Here is a 26017-nt window from a genome sequence, read left to right on the forward strand (position 1 = left end):
AGGGAGAAACACAAACCAAAGCCAGTGGGTGTGTCTCAGGGAGAAGAGGGAGAGTCTGAACTCAGCTCTGAGAGGGTTTCAGAAGGAGCACTGACATACAGGGTCTGTGTCCACCAGAGGGCGCTGATGAGCTCAGGTGCTGATGGCCCTCTGCCATGCTCACCTGCAGTATCTGCAAAGAAAGCAGCCACACTGCAAGTGACAGGCACACAGGGCAGAGAGAGACGACTCAGCGATCTTACAAAGTTTGGTGAAGCTAGGAATAAAACTTGTCAGGATGTTAATGCCCAGACATGGCTTCTCAGATAAGGTGACTTTGAGAGGGTAAAAATAAAAAATATCAAGAGCTAAAAACATATCACAGCATTAGATTTGAACTAAAGTTTCACCAAAACTGATAAGATGGAAGACAAACATGTTCTCAACATGACTGAACCATTAAAGGTTTGTACTGCCTGACCATCTCTTTGTACCTGCACAATATCAATCCTTAGTTTTTCCAACTGGATTGCTGGATGAGGTGGAGGAGGGAGAGGAGGGAGAGGAGGGAGAGGGGACTTGGGTTGTACCAAGTTGGGCAGTGCAGAGTTCAGGGGGCGGGGTTTGAAGTCACACAAACTCTTCAAGCCACTGAGTCAAGCTACTGCTGAGGGAGAAACACAAAGCAAAGCCAGTGGGTGTGTCTCAGGGAGAAGAGGGAGAGTCTGAACTCAGCTCTGAGAGGGTTTCAGAAGGAGCACTGACATACAGGGTCTGTGTCCACCAGAGGGCGCTGATGAGCTCAGGTGCTGATGGCCCTCTGCCATGCTCACCTGCAGTATCTGCAAAGCTTTTAAAAGCCTTATTTCAGGGAATCAAACACCGTATAGACAAAGAACAAACTAAATCTGAGACAGTGCAGCAACCACTCTCTTGGACTGAAACATCTGTGGACGTCAGATGTTTGGATCTGAACCAACAGCCTGTTTAAAGGGCTGCTCCTCATCAAGCCCCTGGGTCACAAAGGTCAAGAGGTTCTCAGTCTGTATTTTGGAGCGTCATTTCTCAGACTCCAGTCTTACTGGTGGGGTTTAGGCTTCAAGCCAGATTCATGTACTGTATTTTGGTTCAAATCAGCAATGAAATTCTGTTTTTAAAATCTGGACTAGTTGTCTCAACAAAAGAATTAGATCCACAGCCACTCTTTAATTACCAGCAGCTGATATTCAGTCATTTTGCAGATATAATAACCGTTAAAGGTTTGTACTGCCTGACCATCTCTTTGTACCTGCACAATATCAATCCTTAGTTTTTCCAACTGGATTGCTGGATGAGGTGGAGAAGGGAGAGGAGGGAGAGGAGGGAGAGGGGACTTGGGTTGTACCAAGTTGGGCAGTGCAGAGTTCAGGGGGTGGGGTTTGAAGTCACACAAACTCTTCAAGCCACTGAGTCAAGCTACTGCTGAGGGAGAAACACAAAGCAAAGCCAGTGGGTGTGTCTCAGGGAGAAGAGGGAGAGTCTGAACTCAGCTCTGAGAGGGTTTCAGAAGGAGCACTGACATACAGGGTCTGTGTCCACCAGAGGGCGCTGATGAGCTCAGGTGCTCATGACCATGCTCACCTGCAGTATCTGCAAAGAAAGCAGCCACACTGCAAGTGACAGGCACACAGGGCAGAGAGACAACACAGCGATCTTACAAAGTTTGGTGAAGCTAGGAATAAAACTTGTCAGGATGTTAATGCCCAGACATGGCTTCTCAGATAAGGTGACTTTGAGAGGGTAAAAATAAGAACAATTTAACAAATTGTACTTAAGAACAATTTTGAGGTACCTACCTGAGTATTTCCATTGAAACTTTTGATGCTTATAGTAAATTATGCAGAGAATGCTTTCATTGAAGTAGGTGTATTTTTATTTTACTGTATTGCTATTTTGACTTCTTCCATCACTGGCTGAGAAAAAAGAAAAATACTAGTCTCCTTCACAGAACGTCAGCTTATTTTGTATTAATGTTACATATGCTGTATATAGTATATGTTAGGTACTTTACCTGCTTGTGGACTTTTGTGAGCTGCTCCAAGTTATTCTCCAGGAATGAGATCTTCTGTTTCTGGGCGATGTTGCCAAGCCCTTCCTCACAGTCCATCTCTGCACTCATTCATTAATTTGCATATCAAAAATTTTTCACCCTGAACCCACCCGACACCACCCAGCTCCTTGAGCTAGTGAAACTCGGACCATGTTGCAACTCGAACCATGAAAAAATTGTTTTATTAAGACAGTAGGGAGAACACAATTAAAACAGTTGAGAGGAACAACGCATTAAAACAGTTGGGAAGAACACATGAACATAACACACTTGGGAGAACACAATTAAAACAGTTGGGAAGATCACATGAACATAACACACTTGCAACAACACAGTTGGAAGAACAACCATCAATGTTTTAATACAAAACAGTTAAAAAAAATACAATAACAACAGAACATGCATAAATAGAACAAAAACTAAATCAAACATGTAAACCATACATATAAAAAACTCACACATACTTTGAACAAAACAACCAAGAATGAAAACAATAATTATAACCAACAAACATAATTAAACTTCTCAATAATAGAAAACAATAAACATGAAACAAAATTATTACTAAATAACATTGATAAAACAAAACAGTTACAAAATTAACTTTCTCCATTACAATAACAGACATAGCTAAATATGAAAACACTACACCAAAACCATAAAGCAATATTTTGAAACTCTCTTAAATATTATTAACCTGATATTTAGGTTTTCAACCTCACATTTTATTTGCCAACTACACAACTTTTGACATTTCTGCATTACAAGATCACTTTTGTAATATTAATTTGAAAACCATAGCATCACATTTTCAATTCTACTTTACATTACCATTACTTTTAATACACTGAATACTGAACATAAACAATGTCGGTACTCTATCTTGGACACTTCATGTAAAGCAGTTGCTGAATTACCTGCAGTCCTCTGCCCCACTCTCAAAGAACTTCTCCATTACACAAAGACTCTCTGTAATCATGGACACACCTGGAGGAAACATACAAAGACAAATGATCAGTACACTACTGGCAATTCAACATCACAGCTGAAACTACACATTAAACTGCATATTTTTCTCAAATACTGTAAAGTGAAACATGTCAAAACTTTTGTCCTTTGACATCGCCTAATTACCACTCTTACCATATAAATGAATTCCCCCAAACACAGCACTATTGATTTCAGTGGGTCTCATTTACAAAAGTGATTCTGTTCTTTTACTGCACCTGGAGTGGATGAAAGAAAACAACAGTACTTAGATCAACAGACTGACTCCTACTCTTGTCCTGTTACAGCAACACATCAGGTAACAAAAAAACACCTGTCTTTGCATAAGAATAGTTGATTAATTGGAAAGTTAGACAAAACAATTGTCTTTACTCACTGTCTTATTCTCTGACTTTCAGTGTCTCCACTACAAAGCAACATGAGCTTCACCTGTGTGCTGGAGTCCAGAAATTATACCATGTCTAAACTTTCCACTTCCAGGCAAAGCTTAACAATGTCCAGAAAGATTTTTACAGTGATGTCATTGCTGAAGTTACACAGCAGCACAAATAAATGCAAAAGAAACAATTCTCTGACATTTGTGTTGTATATGCGACAGATATTAAATGACACAACAATACAACTACTGATGAGCTTGAACACCTAAACATCACCTTTGGCAGTACATTCTGAGCCTATAAAACAAATGCCAACACTAAAAGAAAAGGGACTGCCAGTTGTAATCTTACCTGAGGCAGACAAAGTGCAACAGCCCCAACTTTGGTTTTCAAGTTCTGTGAACACCTGTCCAAGCGCTCTTGACTCCCTGGCGTTACAGGATAACTGTCAATAGATATTCTTGCAAAACTGACGGCACTGGTGGCGTTACAACACAGACAAAAATGAACAGCTGAAATTTTACAACAAAAAGACTAAACTACACTCTATGAGACCAGATAAACAACTATATTCTCTTAGACTAATGACTTTTAAAGTTAAACACCAAAACAGTGCTCATAAACGTTGATTACCATTCTACCTGCAGCTTTCAGAACCATTCCTAAACTTTTAGTGCTAGCACATGGTAAGCCCCAAAACATTACAATAATCAAGTAATTAAGACAGTTCAGAAGAACAACCATAAATGTAAAAACAAAATAACATGAATATAAAACAGCTACAAAAATACAATAACAACTGAACATGCATAAATACAACAAAAACACATAAATATTACTAAATAACATAGATAAAGCAGTTACAAAATTAACTTTCTCAATTACAATAACAGACATGGCTACATTCAAAAACACTTACATACTACCAATACCCTACCTTACACAATTCACACTGATTACATCTACTACAACACACCAAACATGAAAACACTAATGTCAGTACTCTCTTCTCCTGTTCAGAAATTACCTATAAACCCTTGTCCTGCTCTCACAGATCGTCTTCATTCTCTGAACACACCTTAAAAAAACACACACAAAGCAAAATTATCAACAATACAGCTAAAACTCAACATTGAATTAAATACTTTTACACAGTGCCTATACAGGATATAGGATATAAACAATTTCTGTAAAACTCTCTCAACATTACCTGAAGACCTCTGCCATACCATCAAAGACCTTCTTCAATCTACAAACACTGCAATCATGTACACACCTCAAGGAAACACACAAAAACAAATTGATCAATACACTACTACCTATTACACCTGGAACTGATAAAACATTAACTTACTCAAATAAATACTTCTAAACAACGTTTTCATATTGTATCAAACTGAATACTATTGACCACTATTTCATATTACATACAGTTATGAATTACCTAGAGGCCTCTCTCCTGCTCTCAAACAACATCTGCATGTATGAACACACCTAGAAAAACATACATAAAATTATCAATACCCTACTCCTAATCCACACTTTACAAAAACACAAGAAAATATTTTGATACCTTACTTCTTTTTTCAAACGTTACAATATCAGTAGACATTAATCCTCACATTCTTACACCTAGTCTTGTGTATATAATTTAAATACTAAACATAAAGACATCAATGTTGTGCAGTTCATAAATTACCAAGAAACCTTTATCCCACTCTCAAAGACACTTTTTTGGTCCCTAACTAGTCCCGCACGCTTCATGCTACATACACCATTCAAAAATGAAAAGGTTCAGCTTCTGCTGGACATTCCAGGATGTATTCAACTTGTCATTCTATGCTTGTATGATTTTATATGAATATTTTTATGAATTAAAAAATGAGACCCTATGGGAGCTTTCCCAATCCCAAGGTTTCCGGTTCAATCCCCGCTTCAGACACTGCACTTTATGCTGTAGAAACCACTCTGCTATGACATATTCTCACTTTTGAAGCTTTTTATTGTTTTGCGTATTCAACTTTTTATGCTATTTTGCTATTTACAACAATTTTGCAATTGTACTATCACTACAATTGCTTTTACTGCGAGGCTTTGCACTGTGGACTTCAGTGACTAGATCAGTAACGCGCATGACTCCCAACCGAAGGTCTCCTGTTCAAGCCCCGACCCAGCCAAATATCTAACAATAATAGATATCGTTATCAGTATTTCACATTTCAACCTTGTCTTAAGATAATCCTTTATTAGTCCCACAATGGGGAAATTTACATTGTTGCAAAAGTGATTGAAAAAAGTTAGAAAGACATAAATAAGGGCAAAAATATTAACAGAAGAGAAATATACAACTTTACACATAGAAAATGAATACAGATATTGCACACAATGACTGACTGGTAGCAGCTGTTTGGGTTAATTAAAGTGCAAAAAAAAACCTAGTGAAACTAGGAGCAGTGCTGGTTGTAGAGTCTGACAGCAGCAGGAAGGAGCTGCTCAGTGCTGTCCCACATGGGGTGGAGCTCATTGTCCATCAGGGATGATAGTTTTGCTATCATCCTCCTCTCACCCACCACCTCCAGCCTTCTTGTAAAGTGCAGTGGTGTTGTCTGTCCAGTCCATTCTATTGTTCAGCTGAACACCCAGGTACTTCGAAGATGTCACCATCTCATTGTCTCTTCCGTGGATGCTCACTGGTCCTGGGGGGGTGGGGGGTGGATTTCATGCAGAAATCCACCACCAGTTCTTTGGTCTTCCCAGCATTGATCTGAAGTCAGTTCTCTTTACTCCCTGTCGTCCTCATATGCAATGAGGCCAACGACTGCAGAGGTGGCAGTGAGGTGAATTGTATTGGAAGTCTGTAGAGGACTGGGGTAGACGTGCAGTCACTTGGTGACATAATCAGAAAGGAGACAGAAAGAGAAATGGCATGAGAATTAGAGAGAAAAAATAACAGAGCAAGGGAGCTGATGTTTAAATTCTTCATTTTCTTTAAACTGTACATTCATAAACTATGTAAATAAAAACTTCAATAATGAATCAAGTCATTTAGTGATAAATCAAACTGTTCAGACTTCATATCAATTGCTGAAGACATACACTTTAATATCGGTGCTCTGTGTTAGACAGTTGATGTGTTGTTTGTGAATTACCTGGAGGACTCCATCCTGGTCTCAAAGAACTTTCTCAGAGACTCTCTGTGATCGTGGACGACGTCATATTGTGTATATTACTGTGACCTGCGTAATAAAAACTTTCACTTCAGTAAATTTTGGAAAGCTTGTGGTATTTTTAATTATACATCAGTCCACAGACACACAACATTAACTGACAATTATTTTGAGTTTTCAAAATCTAGTCATATTTTCTGGCAATTTACATGATTAATCAGTTGTTGTTATATTCAACACAAAACTCATTAAATAACAGGGATTTAAACAATAACACTGTTACTAACGTGAATAACTCAGATCATCGACACATTTTTTCAGACTGGGTAAATCTTAAGGACACGTACCTGTTTGGTTTGTAAGGTGGGAGCTGCTGTTTGTGTCCAGGCTGCAGCATCTGAACCAGTAAACCTGGAAAACACAAGTACGACACTTGAAAAACAAGTAACCTAATTAACAAATAATAGTTCACCTCTTGAACGGTGTAGAACACAACACTGAAAACTAAACACCTTGACAATCACACACGCAACGTAATTGTAAAGAGTTGCAACTGGAAACAGACAAACTTACTACTAAAAAGCTGGTCATATAATAACTTGCTCAGATTGGCAAAACTTCTTAATTCATGAAATAATCTGATATAATAATTTCAACATTGTAACCCAAAAACGCAATATAACTTATCTGTGTAAATACTTTAACAGTGCTATACAGATAGATATAAACAATTTCTGTAAAACTCTCACATACTGAAGACCTGCATACATCAAGACCTCTTCAATCTACAACACTGCAATCATGTACACCTTGTTTTGTTTTTGGATGCCTTTCGTTTTATAAATGTTGTTACCACCCGCTCAGTTCCTACACCTGCTGACTGAATTAGAATTTCTTGAAACCGCAAGTGCTTGATGGAAAGGAAAGTAACAAGATAAGGCTAATGCTAACACCTAGGTGCATAGCAGCCAGGTTGAGAACAAACAAATAGCCACAAACTGATAACAACAACATGATAAACCACCATAAACGAAGTTAAAGTGACCAGGATGGAACACAAAGTTACAGGATGCAAAAGGTCGCTAAAGTGGCTGTAAACGACTGCAACAGGGATTTAAACAATCTAGAGCTCCTGTGTCTTCACGTGTCTCGATTGGGCTAATGCTAACGCTAACCGCTAGCTAGTTCGTTACTTGTCCTTACCTTCCCGCCGCAGGTGTATTCGGCGTCCAGCCTCATTCGTGCTCGACAAAAATGCAGCTTCGAAATTTGTTTTAGCATCCAGGCTTCATCGGTAATTAAAAATTTCTCAGTACTGACAAACCGAGGCAACGTTCCAAACGCTGGTTTTAAAATGTCTTCCAACGTGTTTCTCCGCGTCTCTGAGCTCCGCCCACAAGGTCATGACCGATGACGTCACAGACGCAAGACGACAACGGCAGAAAACGGGGTGTCACCACGGATGTATTATGAGAACTTCCGAAAAATGATGTTCGACAGATCAATAAGTCAGGACAAGTTAACAATAATTTATTCTACATTTATTGTAAGAAGACTCTTTTTTCTTACTACAGCTTCCCCAGCTAATGGAGGCTCTCTGCTACTGCTGTGAACCTGCACGAGGAGCAAATGACACTGAAAGGCTCAGTTATGATGGAGAGAATGTTTTATTTTACTGCAAGAAAAAGTCTTTTGTGATTACATAGTTCTGTTCTCTCTTTGGGGGTTTAACCCTGCCTCAGGCAGCAGTTTTGTCTCACAACTCAACAGTAGCACCAGTGCATTGATAAATGTTAAGACTCTGCTGCTAATGGGCGCCTCCCACTGGACCAAGCTAACCATTACAACTACTAGAGAGTTTTTTCGCTTTCTAATAATCCTTTAATAGGTTGTGCTTTGTTTTGCATCATGGTAGACTAAACCTAAATGTGAAGTAAGGTTGTGTCTTCTTTGTTCAATACACTGGCACACAGACTTACTTTGTTGAAGGGTTGAAACTACTGCTGTCTTTACAGGTCCTGTGTCAGTGCTCCACTTAAAAATCCTCCTCTATAACACACACACACAGCATACTCCAGCTAAATTGAAGAGCAGAGTTATGGACATATGGACATAATCATTTTTCAAATGACAACATTACAAAAAATGACCCCACACTGTAAATTACTTCTGATTTTATTCAATGGAAAAAAAAGACCTTCAGGAAAATACAGTAATTCCCATAGTACACACAGAGAGGACATAAATTAGAGAGGCATGGCAGAGAGACATCTGAGGGAAAAACATGTCACCTGGCAGTTGGAGAACATTTGATCCACGCTGCCACGCAGCCAGGGGCACACTGCACAATGCAGGATGTAGAGGAGTCAGTGAAATCACACTCTGGACTTGGCGAAATTCGTATTGTGAGCAAAAGTCGATTATTCCTGTACACAAATGTCTAAATGATAGTACAAAAGGGGAATAATACAAAATACAAAACAGGGAAAAACTGCCCTCAAAATAAACCATAAATATTCATATTGATGCACATTGGTTTAACAAAACAATTGCTTCTGTAAACATTTTCAACATAAGATGTGCATTACAATTTAAAAACCACTGCAGTCGCATACTTATCTGAAGGGTTACATAATAAAAATTGCAGAAACAAGACTAAAAACTAAGTCCAAGTTAAAAATATGCTGCTTAGTTCACGCCGTCTGAAGTGGTTTTGTAACACTGCTATTAGAACATGTGATTTTGTTATTTCCCTTCCTTGCTTTTCACAGATGATCAGACAGTGAAAGCACCTCATTCCCATGTTCTGCAGCTCTCAGCAGGTCCCCTCCTTAAGACAGTGAAGGCAACGCTGCTTACTGAGAGCGGGACCAGAGAGTCGAGTTTGCGCAAAGGGAGTAAAACCTCGCAGGATCGAGTCCTGTTAGGTTTCCTCATTCACACACTGACGTGCAGCCACGGGGTGGATTTTAACCGTGAAATGAGAAAGCCTTAACACGAAACAAGTCTTGCCTTGTCGTTCAGGTTTCAGGGGGATGAGTGAGGAAGGAAAAATAAAATGAAGTAAAAAAACAATTCTAGGATGGAGTGACGGTCCACTTAAAGTTGTGTTATTTGTCTCTTCAATCCAGACTGGACTGTGTAAATTTCCTGTCTGAAGCCCAGAATGTCAAAAAAGAGGTCCAATATTGAATCACATGGCTGGTTCAGACTAAAGTGTTCCTACAGTACACAAAATCCACATCTAGGATTTTGAACAGTTATTATCAGCTTGAGACCCCTCTAAGGCAAACACTCAGCTGAATGTGAAGCTACAGTCTCCTAAAATACAGAGTGGGATGCATCATGGACCTGAACTGTGCAGATGGAGGAGCCATCACCACCTGATGGTGACACCCCCCCCCCCGTCTCTGTGTGACTGTGACGTTTTCAAAGCTTCTTCTCAACTCACTCTAAGTGACGTCTACGCTCGCTGCCTTCATTCCCCTCGCTGTCACTTCTGCCCATCGGCCTCCATTGCTACGTTAACGGCCGCCTGCTAATTCTGCATGTCTAATTCACAGTTTATCCTAGCCCTACTTATGACTGATATTAAAGGAAAAATCCACCTGAAAAAGAAAAAAAAAACAGCGACGGGAAATTAACCTCACATTTCTGGGTCTGTTTTGTTGTTTGGTGGTAGACGAAGCAGATTAAAGGAAAAGCCAGAGAAACTGCAACACTGAATCACAAAAAAAACTCCTGAAAGCCCCTGAAAAATATCACAGACTGATGATAAATGCAGTGGATTCTTCCTTTAAAACTCATCTACAAGTGTGTCCCATGTTCTTATGCTTTACTTATGTGCAGCGAGTCACATACAAAATATACAGTGTATTAAAAACTGGGGCTAATTTTGTTGATGACACCAAAGCAACGTGCTGTCATAAACAGGGCTACTTCTGTCCAACATAACCTACAGTACGTGAGGCAATGTGGTAAAAGTTGAGAAAGTGTCCTGGGAGAGTGTGAAGGTTCGATGTAGTTAGTATGTACAAGCTCATATCCAGTACCCTGTATTTTGAAGGTCCCTTAAAAAATCTTCACTTTAAGGAGGAGAAGGCAAAAAAGTGAAGACGCAGAGGCAGATTTACAAGTCAAGCATTGTTTACGGGAGTAAAACTGTGACTGTGAACTAGTGTTTAGTGATGTGCTTGACGTGGAAATCTATCATGGAGGGAATAGGAGTTAATTTTACCCAAACAGGACCTGGACTAAACACAGCCACAAACAGCTAAACACAACGCGCGGCACGTGCAGTGTTCGCCTTGTTCGATACAGCAACGGCCGCCACGTTTAGCCTCTTACTGCCCCCCCTCCCCACTTCAGACAAACACACTTTTTTCCATTCACATGCTCAGTGTTTTCCTCCATTCACACACATACACGATGCAAAGTTTTACTATGACACATAAAAGATTTTACCATCAACAGGCAACAGATCCCCACGTCCCGCAGAGGAAGAGGAGGAGTGGGTTCGGTTCAAAGGTTGGGCAACAAGGCCGGGGGTAGGGGGTGAGAAAAACCTGGAGGCTCGTGGCAGGAGGTGGAGGAGGAAGGGGGGGGGTTCTGTTTTTTGTAATATAGCACACTAAGTGGATTTGTGACAGTGCACACAAACAGCACCTCCCCCCCTCCTACACACACACACCCCCATACCTCGCTTCCATTTCATGATTACAGTCCAATCCGTTGTTTGAGCAGGTGAGAGCGAAGCCTCCCCCCTCCCCCCGCTCCACACAGAGATGCTTCTCCAGCTCAAGGCTTGTTTCTCTTCTTCATCGTCATCATGGTCGTAGTCACAATCGTCATCTGTTGGTCGCCGCTTTAGGTATGGTCATCGCATTGGGCTGGTGTTTTTTGTTGTTGTCGTTTTTGGGAAGATGGCTACCAGCTCATGAGGGAGGTGCGTCCCAGGGTCATGAAGTACACCTGGCTGGCTCCTCCGGGGCGCACAGAGGCAAAGAAGACCTGACAAAGGTGAAATATATGAGCCAGATGTTTGTGGTGTTTTCATTTTCATTTTAAAATTCAACAATTCAGACGGAACCTCTCACCTTGTCATTCCTCTCACAAAGGAACTTGAGTCTCTGGGCTCTCTTGTGCATGAAGACGCCGTCCAGGTGTCCCGTCTCCACAGAGCGGATCTCTATGGCCTTCTCACCCCAGCCCATGATCTGGTTTGACCTAATGTAGGCTGCACAGACAGAGGGAGTTTTATGAGGCGCCTCAGAATAGAAAACAGTCAAACTGAGCCTACTTGTTGTTGAGTTGTTGCCACTTACCCACTGAAGTTGGCATTTCTCCCCACTGCAGCACCACGTCCTTAGTGATGCGCCCGTAGGTGTTGACAGTAGACTCCCTCGTCCTCGTAACACACCAGCAGCTCGATCCCGTCGGTGTTGGGTAAGATGATGATGGCGTGACACTGGATGCTGGTCTGGATCTGATGGGGGGGGGAGAAGCGTTAAGAGAGTAAAGAGTGGAAAAAAACAAGGTGTGATCAGACTCCCTCGGCCCAGCGCTTACATGTGTGGGCAGGTAGATGTCGTAGACGGCACCGGAATCCACATCCACAGCATGGAAGCCTGAGCAGGAGCCGTAGATGACCTTTAACCTCTGACCCTCCTCCACCGTCAGGTCAACCAGTAGAGGCTTGTGCACCAGGTCGCCAAAAGACTAAAACCAACCATGAATAAATGAGTTAGCCGAGATATAACTGAAAACTGAAACCAGTACTAGTCATTCCCTCTGAGACCCAGATCTTACCTTAAAGGCCATGAATTTGTGGTAGGGTTTGGGTGCCCAGGCGTACACCTCCACAGAATTCTTCAAGGCCAGCACCAAGAACTTAATCCTCTCATACTTCACTGGAAATGAAAAGGAGAGGCGAGTCAGTCGTGAGTAAAGTGTAAGTAAGTTGACACCTCCTAACAAATCTTGGTTAAGTTAAAACCTCTCTTTGTGTGTAAGAACATACCGACTTTGTAGTGGACGCAACCCTCCAGGTCGCCCACATTGACCCAGCCCTGCTTCTTCTCCACCTCAGGGTCGTTGTGCAAAATCTTGTTTCGGAGCCACGACAGGTAATACACCCGCAGCTTGTTCTTTTTACCTGCAGGAGTTCAAATTCAGAGGGAGCAGTGAGAGAAAAGACAACCTCTGATATATGCGGTCGAGGTTTTCATAGCCTTGTGGTCACAAATGTGAGCTGCATTTGTACCTGATATGGTGACCAGGACATTGAGTCCCTCCAGGACATCCATCTGTTGGATGCGTCGCCGGTTGATCAGGGGGTAGACCTTACCCTGACCGCTTCGGTCCAGCAGCATCAGACCGCTCTCTGTCCCCACCAGCAGGTTTACCCCTGGAACAGTCACGCCAATGTAGAGTTAACACCCCTGGTAAAATAATAGGGTTTCACAAACAGGCCACCCTACCAGCAGTGACACACACTTACCCCAGAGTGCAGCACATAGGATCTCCGAGTTGAACCTCTTCTTGTACTTGCGGATCTCTGGCGTGTCGCTTGGCGGGCGCGTGTTGACCGGGTTGACATTGACCACCGAGCCCTTACGGGACGGGTCGACCCTCAGCGGATCCACCAGCCGTCCGTCCTGCCCAAATCCAGCTGGAGGCGGAAGAGCAAAGGTGGTGCACATCAAGCAGGTTATAACCTGGTGCTGTGTGTTTATCTTCATCCATCTCTCCTGTCTGTTAACATCGCTCTTGTACTTTTATTCTAAATAGTGTACATTTCCTTGCATAACACTGTAATGTACAGTACAACGACTCATCACCTCAGCTCAAATGTTTCAACATCAGCTCTTTATCAATACTGGAAAAAAATGTTTAAGAAATATGTGGGGGAGAAGCTATCGCTCATAAAAACTCCCTCAAAGAAAAAAAAAGCATCCATCTGTCATCAGTTTTTAATTACCCATGTTGTTGAGGGAGCTGCCGCTGGATGGAGAGATCTGGAGAAGGCGTGGGTCGATGAAGGGAGTGAAGGAAGAGGAAGACTTGTGTTTGGACATGGAGTTGCTCTCTGACTGGGACTGAGAGAGACATTTAGAAAACAGAGATTTAAGAGGGATTCCTAATAAACTGTAACACAGACATGAAACAGATTATTTATTAGGTCTTAGGTTCAATCCATGACTATGACTATTGATTTAAACTACAATAGCAACAGACCCCCCCCCTCAGTTTTGAACATATGAATTACAGTTCTGCCTCTGGGGGCTCCTAAACCAGCATTCAGCTTAACTGCATTCAATCCAACTCCATTTTTAAGACACAAACAGCTGGGAATACAAAGTTGGCGGCGAAATTCAGGTTTGTAACAAATCAAATGAAAACCACACCGTGCTGTTATGTTAGTTGTTTTGAAGCTTAGCAAGGACAGAAATGTTATAGTGGAAAAACAACATGTGAAACAAGAGGAAATGTGTTGAGGGAAATGAGAAATGATCCGAACACGGAGCTGCTGTGAAATGTTAGCAGGAAAAAAAGCTGCTTCTAATGAAGCACAGACGGAAGAGAATCGTGATTCCACCACCACAAGATGCCTGTTGTTTGTTACAAAGTTGTGTAACAGCACAGATGAGGCAGTTATCTGTAATATTCATTAAAAATAAATGTGATTTCTTCTCTGTAAGTAGGTCATGTGTTTGCAGAGCGGCAGTCTAAGACTCACACCAGACATGCCATCACCCAACACTGCTACAACTACTCAAAGTGGCTATAACGTGGTGTGCTGTTAAGAGATGGTTGGTTGTAGTTCACCCCAAAAAGCTCCACTTTTAGTTTCCTCCATGCCCTGACTGTGTTCTACCACCAGGAGGCGCCAGAGTTAGCAGCGAGACAGTGCAGTGCAGTGTGGCGCAGGAGGGAAGGAGGGTTGCAGCCAGCTCAGAGGATGCAAACCAGGTGTCAGCCAAGCCAGAAGGGGGCAGAGTGAAGCCAGAGGGTGGGGTGGGGGGCAGGATAGGGTGCAGAGAGGCTCAGATGAACAATCAAGGACTGGACAGTGGGTGTGTACAGACTTTGACAGGTGGAGAGGTCAATATTATCCAAACCTCCTCAGACTAATTAGAGAAAAAAGCATTTGCAAATAATTTCTTTTACCGAGCTTTATGTCCAGGGAGAGGAAGGCAATAAAAAGTAACAATAGGAGTGTATTTGGTAGTCAATACTCTTCTCCCACAGTAGATCGTAAATCCTTTACGATCTTGGACTCCAGCGAGATAAAAATAAACTTTTGCAACTGCTCTTTAACCCAAAACCTGCTGCTGCGTGTCTACGCCTGTACACCTGCACCCCTCCACTCCTTGGTTGTTTCTGTGATGTAAGGGTAACATACCTCTATGGCAGTGAGCTTGTCCAGGGGGATCTGTGGGGACATGGCAGGACTGGCATGGCTAGATGACGAGGGGAAGGAGGAAGAGGAGGAGGACGAGGTGGAGGAGGAGGAGGAGCAGGGGATGGTTGTGGTGGAGGAAGGGGGGTGATGGCTCTGCTGGATAAGGTCTGGCAGGTGGTGTATGCGGCCGGCAAAGCCGTTTTTCTCTGCGAGGCCGTGGCCGGGGGGCTGGGGCTGGCCGTGGCCGAGACCAGAGCCAGCCGAGGGAGAGGAGAAGGAGGAGGAGGAGGAGGATGAGAGATTGACCAACCGCTTTATGTCAACCGTGCTCTGGAAGCAAGAACAGGCACACTTGGGCTCGAGCAAGCAGGTGGAGAGAAGGAGGAGCTGTACGTTTTGACTGCTACTCTGCTGCTTCACAACAAAGTCATCTCATCCAGACATTACACACAACATCTTTAACAATCTGACGTCGTAGATTCCCCATCTGCACGTGTAAAATGTGAAGCAGCATGTCTACAGTGACTTAAACTTAAAATACAACATGGAAAAAGGCACATGGAAAATGGTGGTGAATGACACTGGACAAAGAAAAAGCAAGATGACATTTCTAACTATATGCCTCTAACTTAACAAGAAGTCGTCTTGACGTTGCAGTCAGTAAAATTCCTGTCTCGTCCTCTTACCGGCCTGATGACCAGCGTGCCGTCCTTGGAGGGTGTGGTGGCTTGGTCGCTCTCCGAGTCTTCAACCAGCATTGTCTTAGCGGACTCCGTCTCCCCGTTACTCATCCTCCTGTAGAAGCCATGGGGATATCTAACGTCCGTAACCAGACCAGTGTTAACAGTCATGCAAAAAAGCCATGCAGCACTGTGATGGGTCTTGACAATGGTAAATATTTTTAATATTGTCTGACAAGAAAATATTTTGTCATGCTTTATACTTAAACGTGACATTTAAAAACGTAACTGATAAAATGCAGCAGGTAGCAGGGACTGTGAACCAACAACAACATCATCACACTTCTACCTACCCAGCTCTGGAGTCCTCAGCTCCCGAAGTGGACTCCTCTCCGGCCTCCTGGTCCACCTCCTCGTCGTCGTCCTCGTCAGTGGTGCCGGACTCCTCGCTTGAGGAGGAGTAGTCAGTGACCTTGTGGATGGGCCGCACGTCGTCTACTGCGCGGAGCTCCTTGGCCAGAGCAGTCAGGTCCTGAAGGGAACAGCAACAAAGTCTTAGAAAGAGGGTTTTTGTATTGTGTATTTTTAGCCCAGGAGCAGCTCTCTGTACTTGAGTCAGCGTGTTTTCAGCTCTGCAGTTAGACCTGAGATTGAACTTAAGAGGGCAAAGAAAAAAAAAAACCCTAGTTTAAAACCTTGCTAGACTGTACAATGCAGAAAGCTAAGTGGCATTTTATTGGGGGGAAAAACCAAATAATCCAAACATAAATTCATAATTATCTGATTCCAAAATTAGCGTTACTCCTTGGTTCTGTAACTGAGCTGCCCTCTGCTTGTTTTCTTAATCATGTAATCCTACAAGGTCAGTGACAAGCAAGAAAGGGAGGAGGGACACTTCCCCGACATGTTCAACAAAGCCAGGTGAGATTAGGAGCCATTCTGACAAGTACAAGGAAACAGGAGGAGTGTGTTTGCATTCAAATGTGGTCGCATTCAAATCCAGGCTCGGTGAAGCCGCTGGGGAGAGTTTAACCCTTCTAGTGATGTGTGCATTTTTTTTGTCAATAACAAGCAATAAACTCAGGAAGAACTGTGCAGGCATGAGGAAAGATGCCAGCGGAAGGCAATCACATGACAGGCAGAAGGGACCAATGACAGGACTAAAAAGAATTATTGCATCGATCCTCACAAAAGAGAAACAGTTCTTCTATCGCAAAGATTTAGTATATGATGCAATGAGTGGGGCAATGGTGCAAGCATAGCATAGGTGTGATTACATAGTCTCATTTAATAGGCTTACCACGTCAGCCTAAGAGGTTCCCCAACAATCGCGAACCATTGGATTCATGAGATGTCGCACACATCAGGTGGTTGAATAATTACAGTAGTAGAAAATAGAGAAAAACACAAAAACAGTTTTCACCTATTCAGCATCAAACAACTTGAACCGGCACTCTGCTAACAGTGGACTTACAGCTGGTCGAGTAGGCCTGGCGAGGTTCTTTTCATCTTGTTTTTTGGGAACATTTTCAGGCCGCTGGAGAGGCGATCCTTCAGATTTGGAGGAAGCTTTGAGAGAACAAAAGGCAGCGGCGTTAGTGAGGGGAAACAGAGCTGGGCCAGGAGAGTTGGCTCTGAGAAGATCTTCAATTGCCCATATAGAAACAGCACAAAACTTAATAGAGCACGAGAAGATAGCCCAGTACAGTATTTTAGGAAGAATGGTATTATTATAGTAATACTCATAATGAGCTAATAAGCTGTAGCAGAGTTAGTGAAATGTAGCCGTGTACAGTACCAGGAGACTCACAGCGTGGCCTAAAGCGGTCCCCAGGACTGGCCTGGGAGCTGGAGTTGGAGGAGCCGGAGGAGCTGCCGCTGCCGGGCCGAGGCTGCAGCTTCTCCACTCGGTCCCACAGCGGGCGCTGCTCCACGTTACTGTCACAGGGAACAAAGTCACATTAAGATGGTGGATAAAAAGAGGAATATCTTAACAGTAGTAATGTTCCTTTATTTTTATATTTGTGCAACTGCATTTTAAAACTACTACATAATCTAAATGAGCAAATCCTGTCAAAAGGCCTTTTTACTTACCTGCCTGGCGTTCCTCTGTCCGCCCTGGTTGCCGGGCTGAGACGGCAGAGGGGACTCTCGGCGCGACAGTACAGGAGACCTGGATGTTGTCCTCACTGGTACCTGGAGGAGACAGATTCAGAAATCCTCACACGGTGGCAGCTGTGTGTGTGTGTATGATCCCATTAAATAGACAAATAAATATGTTCCCTAGCACTTTAATACCTAATAGAAGAATAAAGAAAGAACAGTGTCAGCTTGCAAGTGATCCTTTACCATACTCTGATACAGAGTCAAGAGGGAACACAGCACTGCTGCATCAACAGGTCATCTGAATTACAGGTGGTCTAAAATTAAAAATGTACAACAGGAATTTAAAGCGGCAGAAAAAAGAAAGAAACCCTAGAAGAGCATCACGTCACGTAATCGGATAAACTAAAATCTGCCCTACATTTACTCTGTTACTTTGAACTGTGGCTTTAAAAAAAGCATCTTTTAATCCATAGCTGGACAGCAGCACCCCCACCAGGATCAATTCAGGTTGGAGTAATGTGCTGTTCAAAGGTATTGTCTATTGTAATTTTGTGTTGATGTTCAACAATGAGACTGAAAACAGCAAGGAGAACACAAACAGACAGGTTGTGGTGGAGCAGCATGATGAGTGGAGTGAATGGGGGAGGGAAGAGTCGAGGATAAGGTGGGAACGGGGCGGGGGGATAGGCCCTCATCAACCTCTTACCTTGGGAGGCACCTCCTCGCTGCTGGCCTGGTGCTCGGCCCTAGTCTGGGCCTGAGGGTGGTGGTGGAGGGGAGGTTGGGGCTGGGGGTCAGTGCGTGCGGGCGATGGGTGGTGGTGGTGGTGGTGGTGGTGATGGTGGGGGTCCTGGGAACGGAGGTGGAGTTGTGCAAAGCTAGAGTTCACGCCGCCGGGCTCGCTGAAGGACTGGGAGCGAGAGACCACGGGCGGAGGAGGAGGAGGAGGAGGAGAGGGGGCGGCGCTGTTGCTGCTTTTTAGAGCAGCCAGGTGGGACCACTGGACCTTTTAGGGGTGAAAGGAAGGAGGGTGGGGGGGGGACAAGAGGAAGAGGAGGGGGGGGGTGAAACAAGCAGACAACACAGTGAGACATGAGGGAAGATGTGTGTGGTTTTTCACATACATGTGCTCAGATATATACACATGCATACAGCAGACGAAGCACAACACAAGACGATGACGTGTTCGCTCTGATTCATTGTCTGGCCTTTGATGCTTAAAGGAATAGTTCAACATTTTGGGAAATACACTTACTCGCTTAAACTACAACTTGTTTTTTAAACTTTGGATTTTGCAGAGATTATGAAGTTTTCCTTTAACATGGATGTATGTTCAGAGGTTAACATTATTTAGGTGGCAATTATCAGGATTTTAGTGTCACAAAAATAGAAATTATATGAGTTATGGGTTCGTCTGCTCTTCATTGTTCAGTGATGGAGAATTTAGTCTGTAAAAGCACATATTCCTCCACAGTGTCTAATTGAAAACATCCAGTTTCAGATGTATATGGTGTAGATTAGTAGTGTAAAACCTCCAACTGGTCCCAGGCAATACAATATGTTTTATGAGTTAAGTGGCTGCACAGCTTACACAGATAGATAAAGAGCAAATCTACTCAGTAGAAAGAAAAGTGTCAGATAATTTGTCAAAATACAAACCACTGTGACTTTGAACAACATGATTACTAAATGATAAACTGTTATCAGTGATTGATGAACTACTGTGCAGTCATTATAATATCTGCTAACTCACTACAGTAGCAGCCAGGGCTTGGCTTTAGAGTGAGGGTTAAATCAAAGTGACAGTTCACCTAAACACACAATAATACACACTATTTTTCTTTTCTTTTCCCATTCACATAGTTCCAAAGTGAGTTTGGATGCAGATATATGTGCTGAACTGGTTTGAGATAGCGATGATATAAAATGGACTACAGACAATTTTCTATGCTGCCAACTGTTTCAGCACAAAAGGAAGATATGTGGGCTAAAACGTGGGTCCAACAGTAGAACAGTCTCCGCATACACCTCATTACTGTACTGCCCAAAAACTGACCCTGCTGTTGCTTTGCTGTTTGACAAAACAAATCCAGCAGTGAGGGACGAACAGAGTGAAAGGAGAGAGAGGAAAAGGATGAAGGGAGGAGGAGGAGGAGGGAGTTACCTGAGGCTCCATGGGCCGGTGCATGGCGGAGGCCTCGGAGGAGGAGCCGCCATTGGAGAACGGTTCAGAGGAGCGGGGAGGCAGAGGGGGCTGCTTGGGAGGAGGGGCTGTCTGAGGGGAGCCCTGAATATTCTTGCGATACCGCTCGTCGGCCTGGGATGGGGGAGGAATGTTACAGGACAAAGACGGGATGAGGGTCAGGGGAAATATTGAAGTGATGGAACCAAAGATAGAGAAAATCAAAGAGAAAGGAACCGTTTATTAAAAGTTCTTTTCTGATTTAAAATGGTTCCCATCTCCTTGTATTTTCTAATATTATGGTCCCTTAGTAATCCTTTGTCACAAACCTGCATATTTGACTGACAAACCACAACAAAGACATCTGGTGACGATGATATAACACATGCGTGAAGCCCATTTGAGGCAGCCGTACAGACACAGGTATGTGTGGACAGACAGAGGTGGAGACAGGACTCTTTCACACAAAAACATCCTTAAATCTGAATAATAAATGGAGGGAAAGATCGTTGTTAATGACACAGAACAGGCCCGTTGATGACGGGAGACACACTGCCTGGGTGTCCTGCGTGTTAGTTTTTGGGCCTCAGCCATCCACATGCAACGGCCCCGTCCACACACATTCAGAGTCAAAACAACCACATTGAAGAATGTCACAGGTCGGCCATCCAAGATCAAGAGAAATTCCTAACACTTGTGGTTCTGTGTTGCTCTGAGGAGAAAAACCTCTAAGAGAAGAGGACGAAAATAGCACTTGATTTTTTGTTCTTCTGATGAGACTGGACTCAAAGATAAAAGGGTGAAATTATGGGGAACTAAAAAAATAAAAGCAGATGGAATCATCTTTATTCGTGTGGGAAAAACAATAAAAACGAATCATCTGAAAATGAGCCTAAAAAGATGGAAGTAAGACTGGAATGTTGCTTATTCTTCCAAACCTAAAAATTGATTATTTCTCTTTCTCTTGCTCAGCCTGCTCAACAGTGAATATTAAGACGAAAATATTTCAAACATCCTAATGGTTTTAGTAGTCAAGGAGACTAGCAACAGTGCAAGTGAGAGCGAGTGCCAAGAGAGAGTGGAGGAGAACAGCTCTGGTTTATTCAGGACATAAAAAGGCTGGTTGCTGGTGGTTGCGAGCCTGTGGTTTCTCCATTCTCCACCGTACCCCCTACTCGTTTTGTTCAAAAGGGCCTGACTGAGGCAGCCTGCGTTGTAACAAATTAGTTATTGCTTTGGAATACCACCACAGCATCCAAAACAGAAATTAAATCTAACTGTTTGGGCTGAAGAAAACTATTATTTGCTGCTCGCACCACCTCCATCATCATGGCCTCTGAGGCTGTGTGAAGACAAGCAAGAAGAAGCTGGAAAGAGCAGGCAGCGGACTAAGGCAGAGCCGAGGAGGAGGTTCACCTCTCTGATAGGCTGAGGAGGATGACTGACAGACTCGGCGGGCCTGTCGGGCTCCGAACTCTCTGCCTGGGGAGGTTTAGAGTCAGTTGGGGTTTCAGTCTGAGCGGGGCTGGGGCTGGGGGAGTTTGTGGGCTGGCCGGGACAGGTCTCAACAGCGTCAGTCTTTTCTGGCATTGCTGCCTGGGATTTAGCGCCGTCAGAGGGGGTGGTCTGAGGGGCTCGGGAGGACTCGTGAGCTCCTCTCGCTACAGAAACGACGCTGTCAAGGACCTGAGCTTGCGGGGCTGTTGCTAGGGTTCTGTCAGGGGGCAGGGTGGAGGTGGTCTGTGGGGGTTTGCTATGGTCTGAGGGGATTTTGGTCTTGTCGCCAGGCTGCTGTTTGGATTCGTGCTGGAGCGACAGCAGGTAGGCCTGCTCCTGCTGCAGGCGCTTATGGAGTCGCTCGGCCTTGCGCTGCTCCTCGAGCTCCCGCCACTTGAACTCCTATTGTAGAGTTTGGGGTTGAGTCAAGGGGGTGAGAAGAGACGGGGGAGCTGGCAGCAACTTGGGCTGACTAAAAATCAGTGTCAGTGCCATTTTTTAAAGCATTTACTGTACACAGACAGCAGCATTTGTCACCACATTTGCCCAGTTTACTCCACTGTAAATTCTGTATCATTATACTTCTTAAGTCTGCTATGTAAAGTCACACTATGTCACTCCTGATTAAGACATTACATCAAAGAAAATACATACAGTTAATCTTAAAAAAACATTTCTAAAAAGACACAAATTATTAATTAAGTTCAAATATGAGAATGTGAAATATGATTTTTAAAAAAGAGGACGCACTGACAAAATGTGATACATGTAAGAACACAACATTTCTTCTGACGTGTATTTGTAGTGGAAACGATTCAACAATTTTATGATCTGGATATGACTCAAAGAAACACACCTGAAATGAAAACAAAGGTTTGTTTTGGAGCATTTCCTCCCACAGTCCTCACCACTGCCACACTCAAAGGATTTCATTCATAAACATGTGTCAATAAAAATATCTCATGTTTACACAAAACATGAGCTAACAATTGAACCATTTCATCATCATTATGTTTTAACCCATAGCTTTATAATTGTATTAAAAGGCTGAAGTGCCAGCTAAGGCAGGAGGAAGAAAACTGTGTGTGCGTGTGTGTGTGACTGACCAGCAGCATGGCCTGTTCACGGAGCAGCTGCTCCTGCAGCATCTCCAGGTGTCTCTGCTCCTCCTCCAGCTGACGTCGGATGTACTCCTGTCAATCAAAGCAAAGCAGCCAATGTAGTTAGAGGGCATGGAATCAAAAAAGGCAGGAAAATCACGGATCAATTTGGGATTTTTTTTCTTACTTGTCCAACATGAATAAGCAACATCTAATCTAGCATGTTCTCACAGGTAATGTGGCAGGTGTACGACCCTAAAATCCATTCTTAACTCATCTTCCTGATCCTCACAAGACTACTACCTTGTTCTTTTTTTGAAATCTGTACCAATTCTAATTGTAATTCATCTTCCCTCTGAACCATTAACTGTAAGCTTAGCTCAGCGCGTGTCGTCTGCACCTCACTGCACCATCTCCTTAAACACGACTAGCAAATTCTACCTTCTGGCAAGAACAGACAGACCTTTAGTTGATTTCAAAAGTACTACATCAAGATCCATGTGCTAATTCTGTGGGTTATTTTAAAGCTGACCTGTTCGCGATCGTTCCTCCTCTTCTCGTCCTCGGCCCGCCGGCGTTCCTCCTCTTCTTTACGTCTACGATCCATCTCTTCAATACGCCTCTTCTCCTCTTGCTCACGGCGACGCTGCTCACGCTCCTGTTGCCTCCTCATCTCCCGTTCACGTCGCTGTTGCTATGGGGACAGTACACAAAAGAAATTGTCAACAACAAAATCATGACTTTCAGCAGTCTGATCTTTCATCAGTCTCATCTGTGACCAAGTTCTAGAAAAAAAAAAAAACATCATGCTACCTCTTCCAGCCGCCTCCTCTGCTCCTTCTGCTGCTCAATGCGTTTCTGCCTCTCGGCCAGTAGTTGGCGCTTGTACTCCTCTTGCTCCCGGAGCTGCTGCTCCTGGAGGAGCTGCTGGCGGCGAAGCGCCTCTGAGCGCTCCTTGTTCTCCTGCTGCAGGCGGATGAAGTCGCGGCGGAGAGTAGACTCACCTGGCACATTGACAATGGAGCTGGACGATGGGAGGAATTAGGACATAAGGATTAGATTAGACTGGGTTCAATTTAAAATGTGGCCAGTAGATAGTAGATATACATGTGCTGTGACAACTTGATCATACCTGGGTTCTCCCTCCTGCTCTGGGGGATCCTCTTCCTCCTCCTCGCTGCCACTGTACTCATACTCTGTCTCATCTGTACTTGGAAAAATGAAGAAGTCAACTCACTACAGAAACTGGCTTGAGAAATGACATGCGATTATCTATTGTACACAGTGGACATTTACACAGAGACAATAACTCAGAAAAGGAGGAACTGATTAGACACAGAGTCAGACGCACCCTTCTCTCCCCTCTTCTTCTTGGTCCGGTCGATGTGGTCTTTGAGCTGTATGCGGACTTGCCTCTCGTTGGGCTGGTCGCGGATGAAGGGGTGCTTCAGCAGCTGCTCCGTCGGGGGACGCTGCGTGTAGTTCTTCACCAGACAGCTCTCGATGAAACTGAAAAACTTTTTGGACCTGTGGGAGGATTGGAAGGGAGAGTCAAGGGAGAGAGAAACAATGCGTGACGGAGAGGGTGAATTATAAGAAGAGACAGCGGGAGCCAGACAGATATTTCAGCCGCATGAGGACAGAGCGAATCCATGGCTCCTAAGTAAAACAGACATTTCTGCAAACAAGCTCTGATTCCAAAATGCCCATCAGTCCTAACATCACTCAGGTCTCTGAAACACTGCACAGCATGACAACAGTCTCTGGTTTCTCAGTGTAAATTGAGGTTTATGCACATAGACAGGCAGCATCAAACCTTTCATCGCATATACACCATGACATTATCATCATCACTGCACCTGCTGCTGCTAAGAGTTTGATTCACTTTTAATTACACAATTCAAAATTGAAATGACAACTGCAAAACAAACTGTTTCATACAAAATAGGGTCTACAATAATGTCAGTTCCATCTTTAAATTATATTTTATGCTCTGTTTTTAGACAAATAATACTGAACTTTTCAAAAAGTCCAAATGTATCTTTTCAATGTCAATGTCAAAGGTTTGATTTTTTTCTGCAGTGCATACATCCAGACCAGCCCTGCAGTGTGTGCCAGGAGAGGCTGAGTCTGCCAGAGCAGGTGTACCACAGATGTTCAGCTCAGCAGCAAAGCACAGAGGAAAGGCCGAGCTCAGGATTCAAGTCTCTGTAGCTGCCTGGTCTGAGGCCAGAGATAAAATCAAAATGCACAAGAGTTCACATAAAGAGGCCAAATAGGAAATCTATACATAAAATATTATGGACTAACTTGATATATAAGGATTTATTCGGGTAAAAGGAAGATTGGAAAGGATAGAAATACTCATACATGCACACAGAAAACATCCTGTTTGGGTGGTACTCACCATTTTTTGGATTTGAGCCTAGGAGGAGGGTTTCTTGGAATGAGGAAGAGCGCACGCATAGGGTGCATGTCACACAGAGCTGAAAGAAGAAGCACGTGTGCATCGATAAGATTTTAAGAAACCGAATCGACACAAAAACACCAACAGTAACAAAATCTGTTACTCACGTGGCGCTCCTTCAGCCATTTCAATAGCTGTGATACCACAAGACCACAGATCACTCTGCAAGAGAGGACGATGCCCGTTAGCCAAAACCACAAGTGCACATGCTCAGACAAATTGAGACGTTCACAGGTACAATACACCTGCTTTAAACAAAAACACAAGCTTTGACTGCTTGAGACTTATTGGAGGCTCTTACTCTGTAATCGTATGTAGCGTCTGGGTTCTCGTCACAAGCGATAACCTCAGGAGCCATCCAATAAGGAGTCCCGATGAAGGTGTTTCTCCGTCCCACTGTCCGATCCAGCTGAGCACTCACACCAAAGTCCACTGGAGAGAGTAATGAGAGTAACCACAGTCAACAATATGCATAACCCTGCAGTCAGAGCTGAAGCACTTTAGTTAGTCAAGTTAGAATTCTTATATTTTCACTGATATCAAATCCTGTTTTTGATAATAACTGTGGTTGACAGTGGCTGCCATTACTACATGAGATTCAAATTGGGTATCTATGCACAAGGAATTCACAGCAAATGATGCACAAATCCCCTAAACCAACCAGGACTGAAATATCAACCACTGTAACTTTAAGAGGGTAGATTTTAAGTTTTAACGATCAGCTTCTTACTGTAACTGATGGGATCCTACATGAACACACAACCATATCACAGAAGAGATTTCCATATTTGTCCATTTGTCTTCACTGTTTTTAAGTGGGTGGGCTCAGTTGGCAAAATATGATTTCTTGTAAATCTGTGCTCCAATCAGTTGAGCAGCAATGTTTGAATCAGAATGTAATGACAATTGTGGGGTTGTTTGCTTGTCTTGCCAGCAATATGACTGAAATCTGATCAAACCA

At 43.4% G+C, this 26017-nt stretch overlaps 2 protein-coding genes and 1 long non-coding RNA gene across 3 annotated transcripts in view; all 3 read right to left on the reverse strand.

The window, feature by feature from the left end:
* LOC108872950 (kinesin heavy chain-like) overlaps positions 1–2129 on the reverse strand; it is a 46566-nt gene extending 44437 nt beyond the window's left edge. Inside the window, exon 1 of the mRNA XM_051066121.1 lies at positions 2030–2129. Within this exon, the coding sequence (XP_050922078.1) occupies positions 2030–2125 (96 nt within the window). The 5' untranslated portion in view covers positions 2126–2129. The remainder of the gene's footprint in view (positions 1–2029) is intronic.
* Positions 2130–5444: 3315 nt separating this feature from the next.
* LOC127139114 (uncharacterized) lies at positions 5445–8007 on the reverse strand. Its single transcript, XR_007809036.1, has 4 exons — positions 7824–8007; positions 6968–7031; positions 6603–6689; positions 5445–6338 (listed from the first exon to the last, which is right to left on the reverse strand). It is a non-coding gene; the product is annotated as an uncharacterized LOC127139114 (long non-coding RNA).
* A 770-nt stretch (positions 8008–8777) lies between these two features.
* LOC108872984 (mitogen-activated protein kinase kinase kinase kinase 4-like) overlaps positions 8778–26017 on the reverse strand; it is a 33580-nt gene continuing 16340 nt past the window's right edge. Inside the window, 27 exon segments of the mRNA XM_051065974.1 lie at positions 8778–11630; positions 11717–11856; positions 11945–12011; positions 12013–12105; positions 12189–12338; positions 12429–12529; positions 12640–12774; positions 12883–13026; positions 13120–13290; positions 13600–13717; positions 15025–15354; positions 15711–15840; positions 16058–16236; positions 17179–17273; positions 17503–17642; positions 17803–17900; positions 18517–18816; positions 19975–20127; positions 21409–21891; positions 22596–22682; positions 23122–23283; positions 23403–23613; positions 23722–23794; positions 23941–24116; positions 24997–25075; positions 25164–25218; positions 25358–25488. Of these exon segments, the coding sequence (XP_050921931.1) occupies positions 11547–11630; positions 11717–11856; positions 11945–12011; positions 12013–12105; positions 12189–12338; positions 12429–12529; positions 12640–12774; positions 12883–13026; positions 13120–13290; positions 13600–13717; positions 15025–15354; positions 15711–15840; positions 16058–16236; positions 17179–17273; positions 17503–17642; positions 17803–17900; positions 18517–18816; positions 19975–20127; positions 21409–21891; positions 22596–22682; positions 23122–23283; positions 23403–23613; positions 23722–23794; positions 23941–24116; positions 24997–25075; positions 25164–25218; positions 25358–25488 (4085 nt within the window). The 3' untranslated portion in view covers positions 8778–11546.

This window comes from Lates calcarifer, linkage group LG7_2, assembly GCF_001640805.2.
Source record: "Lates calcarifer isolate ASB-BC8 linkage group LG7_2, TLL_Latcal_v3, whole genome shotgun sequence".
Lineage (NCBI taxonomy): Eukaryota > Metazoa > Chordata > Actinopteri > Centropomidae > Lates > Lates calcarifer.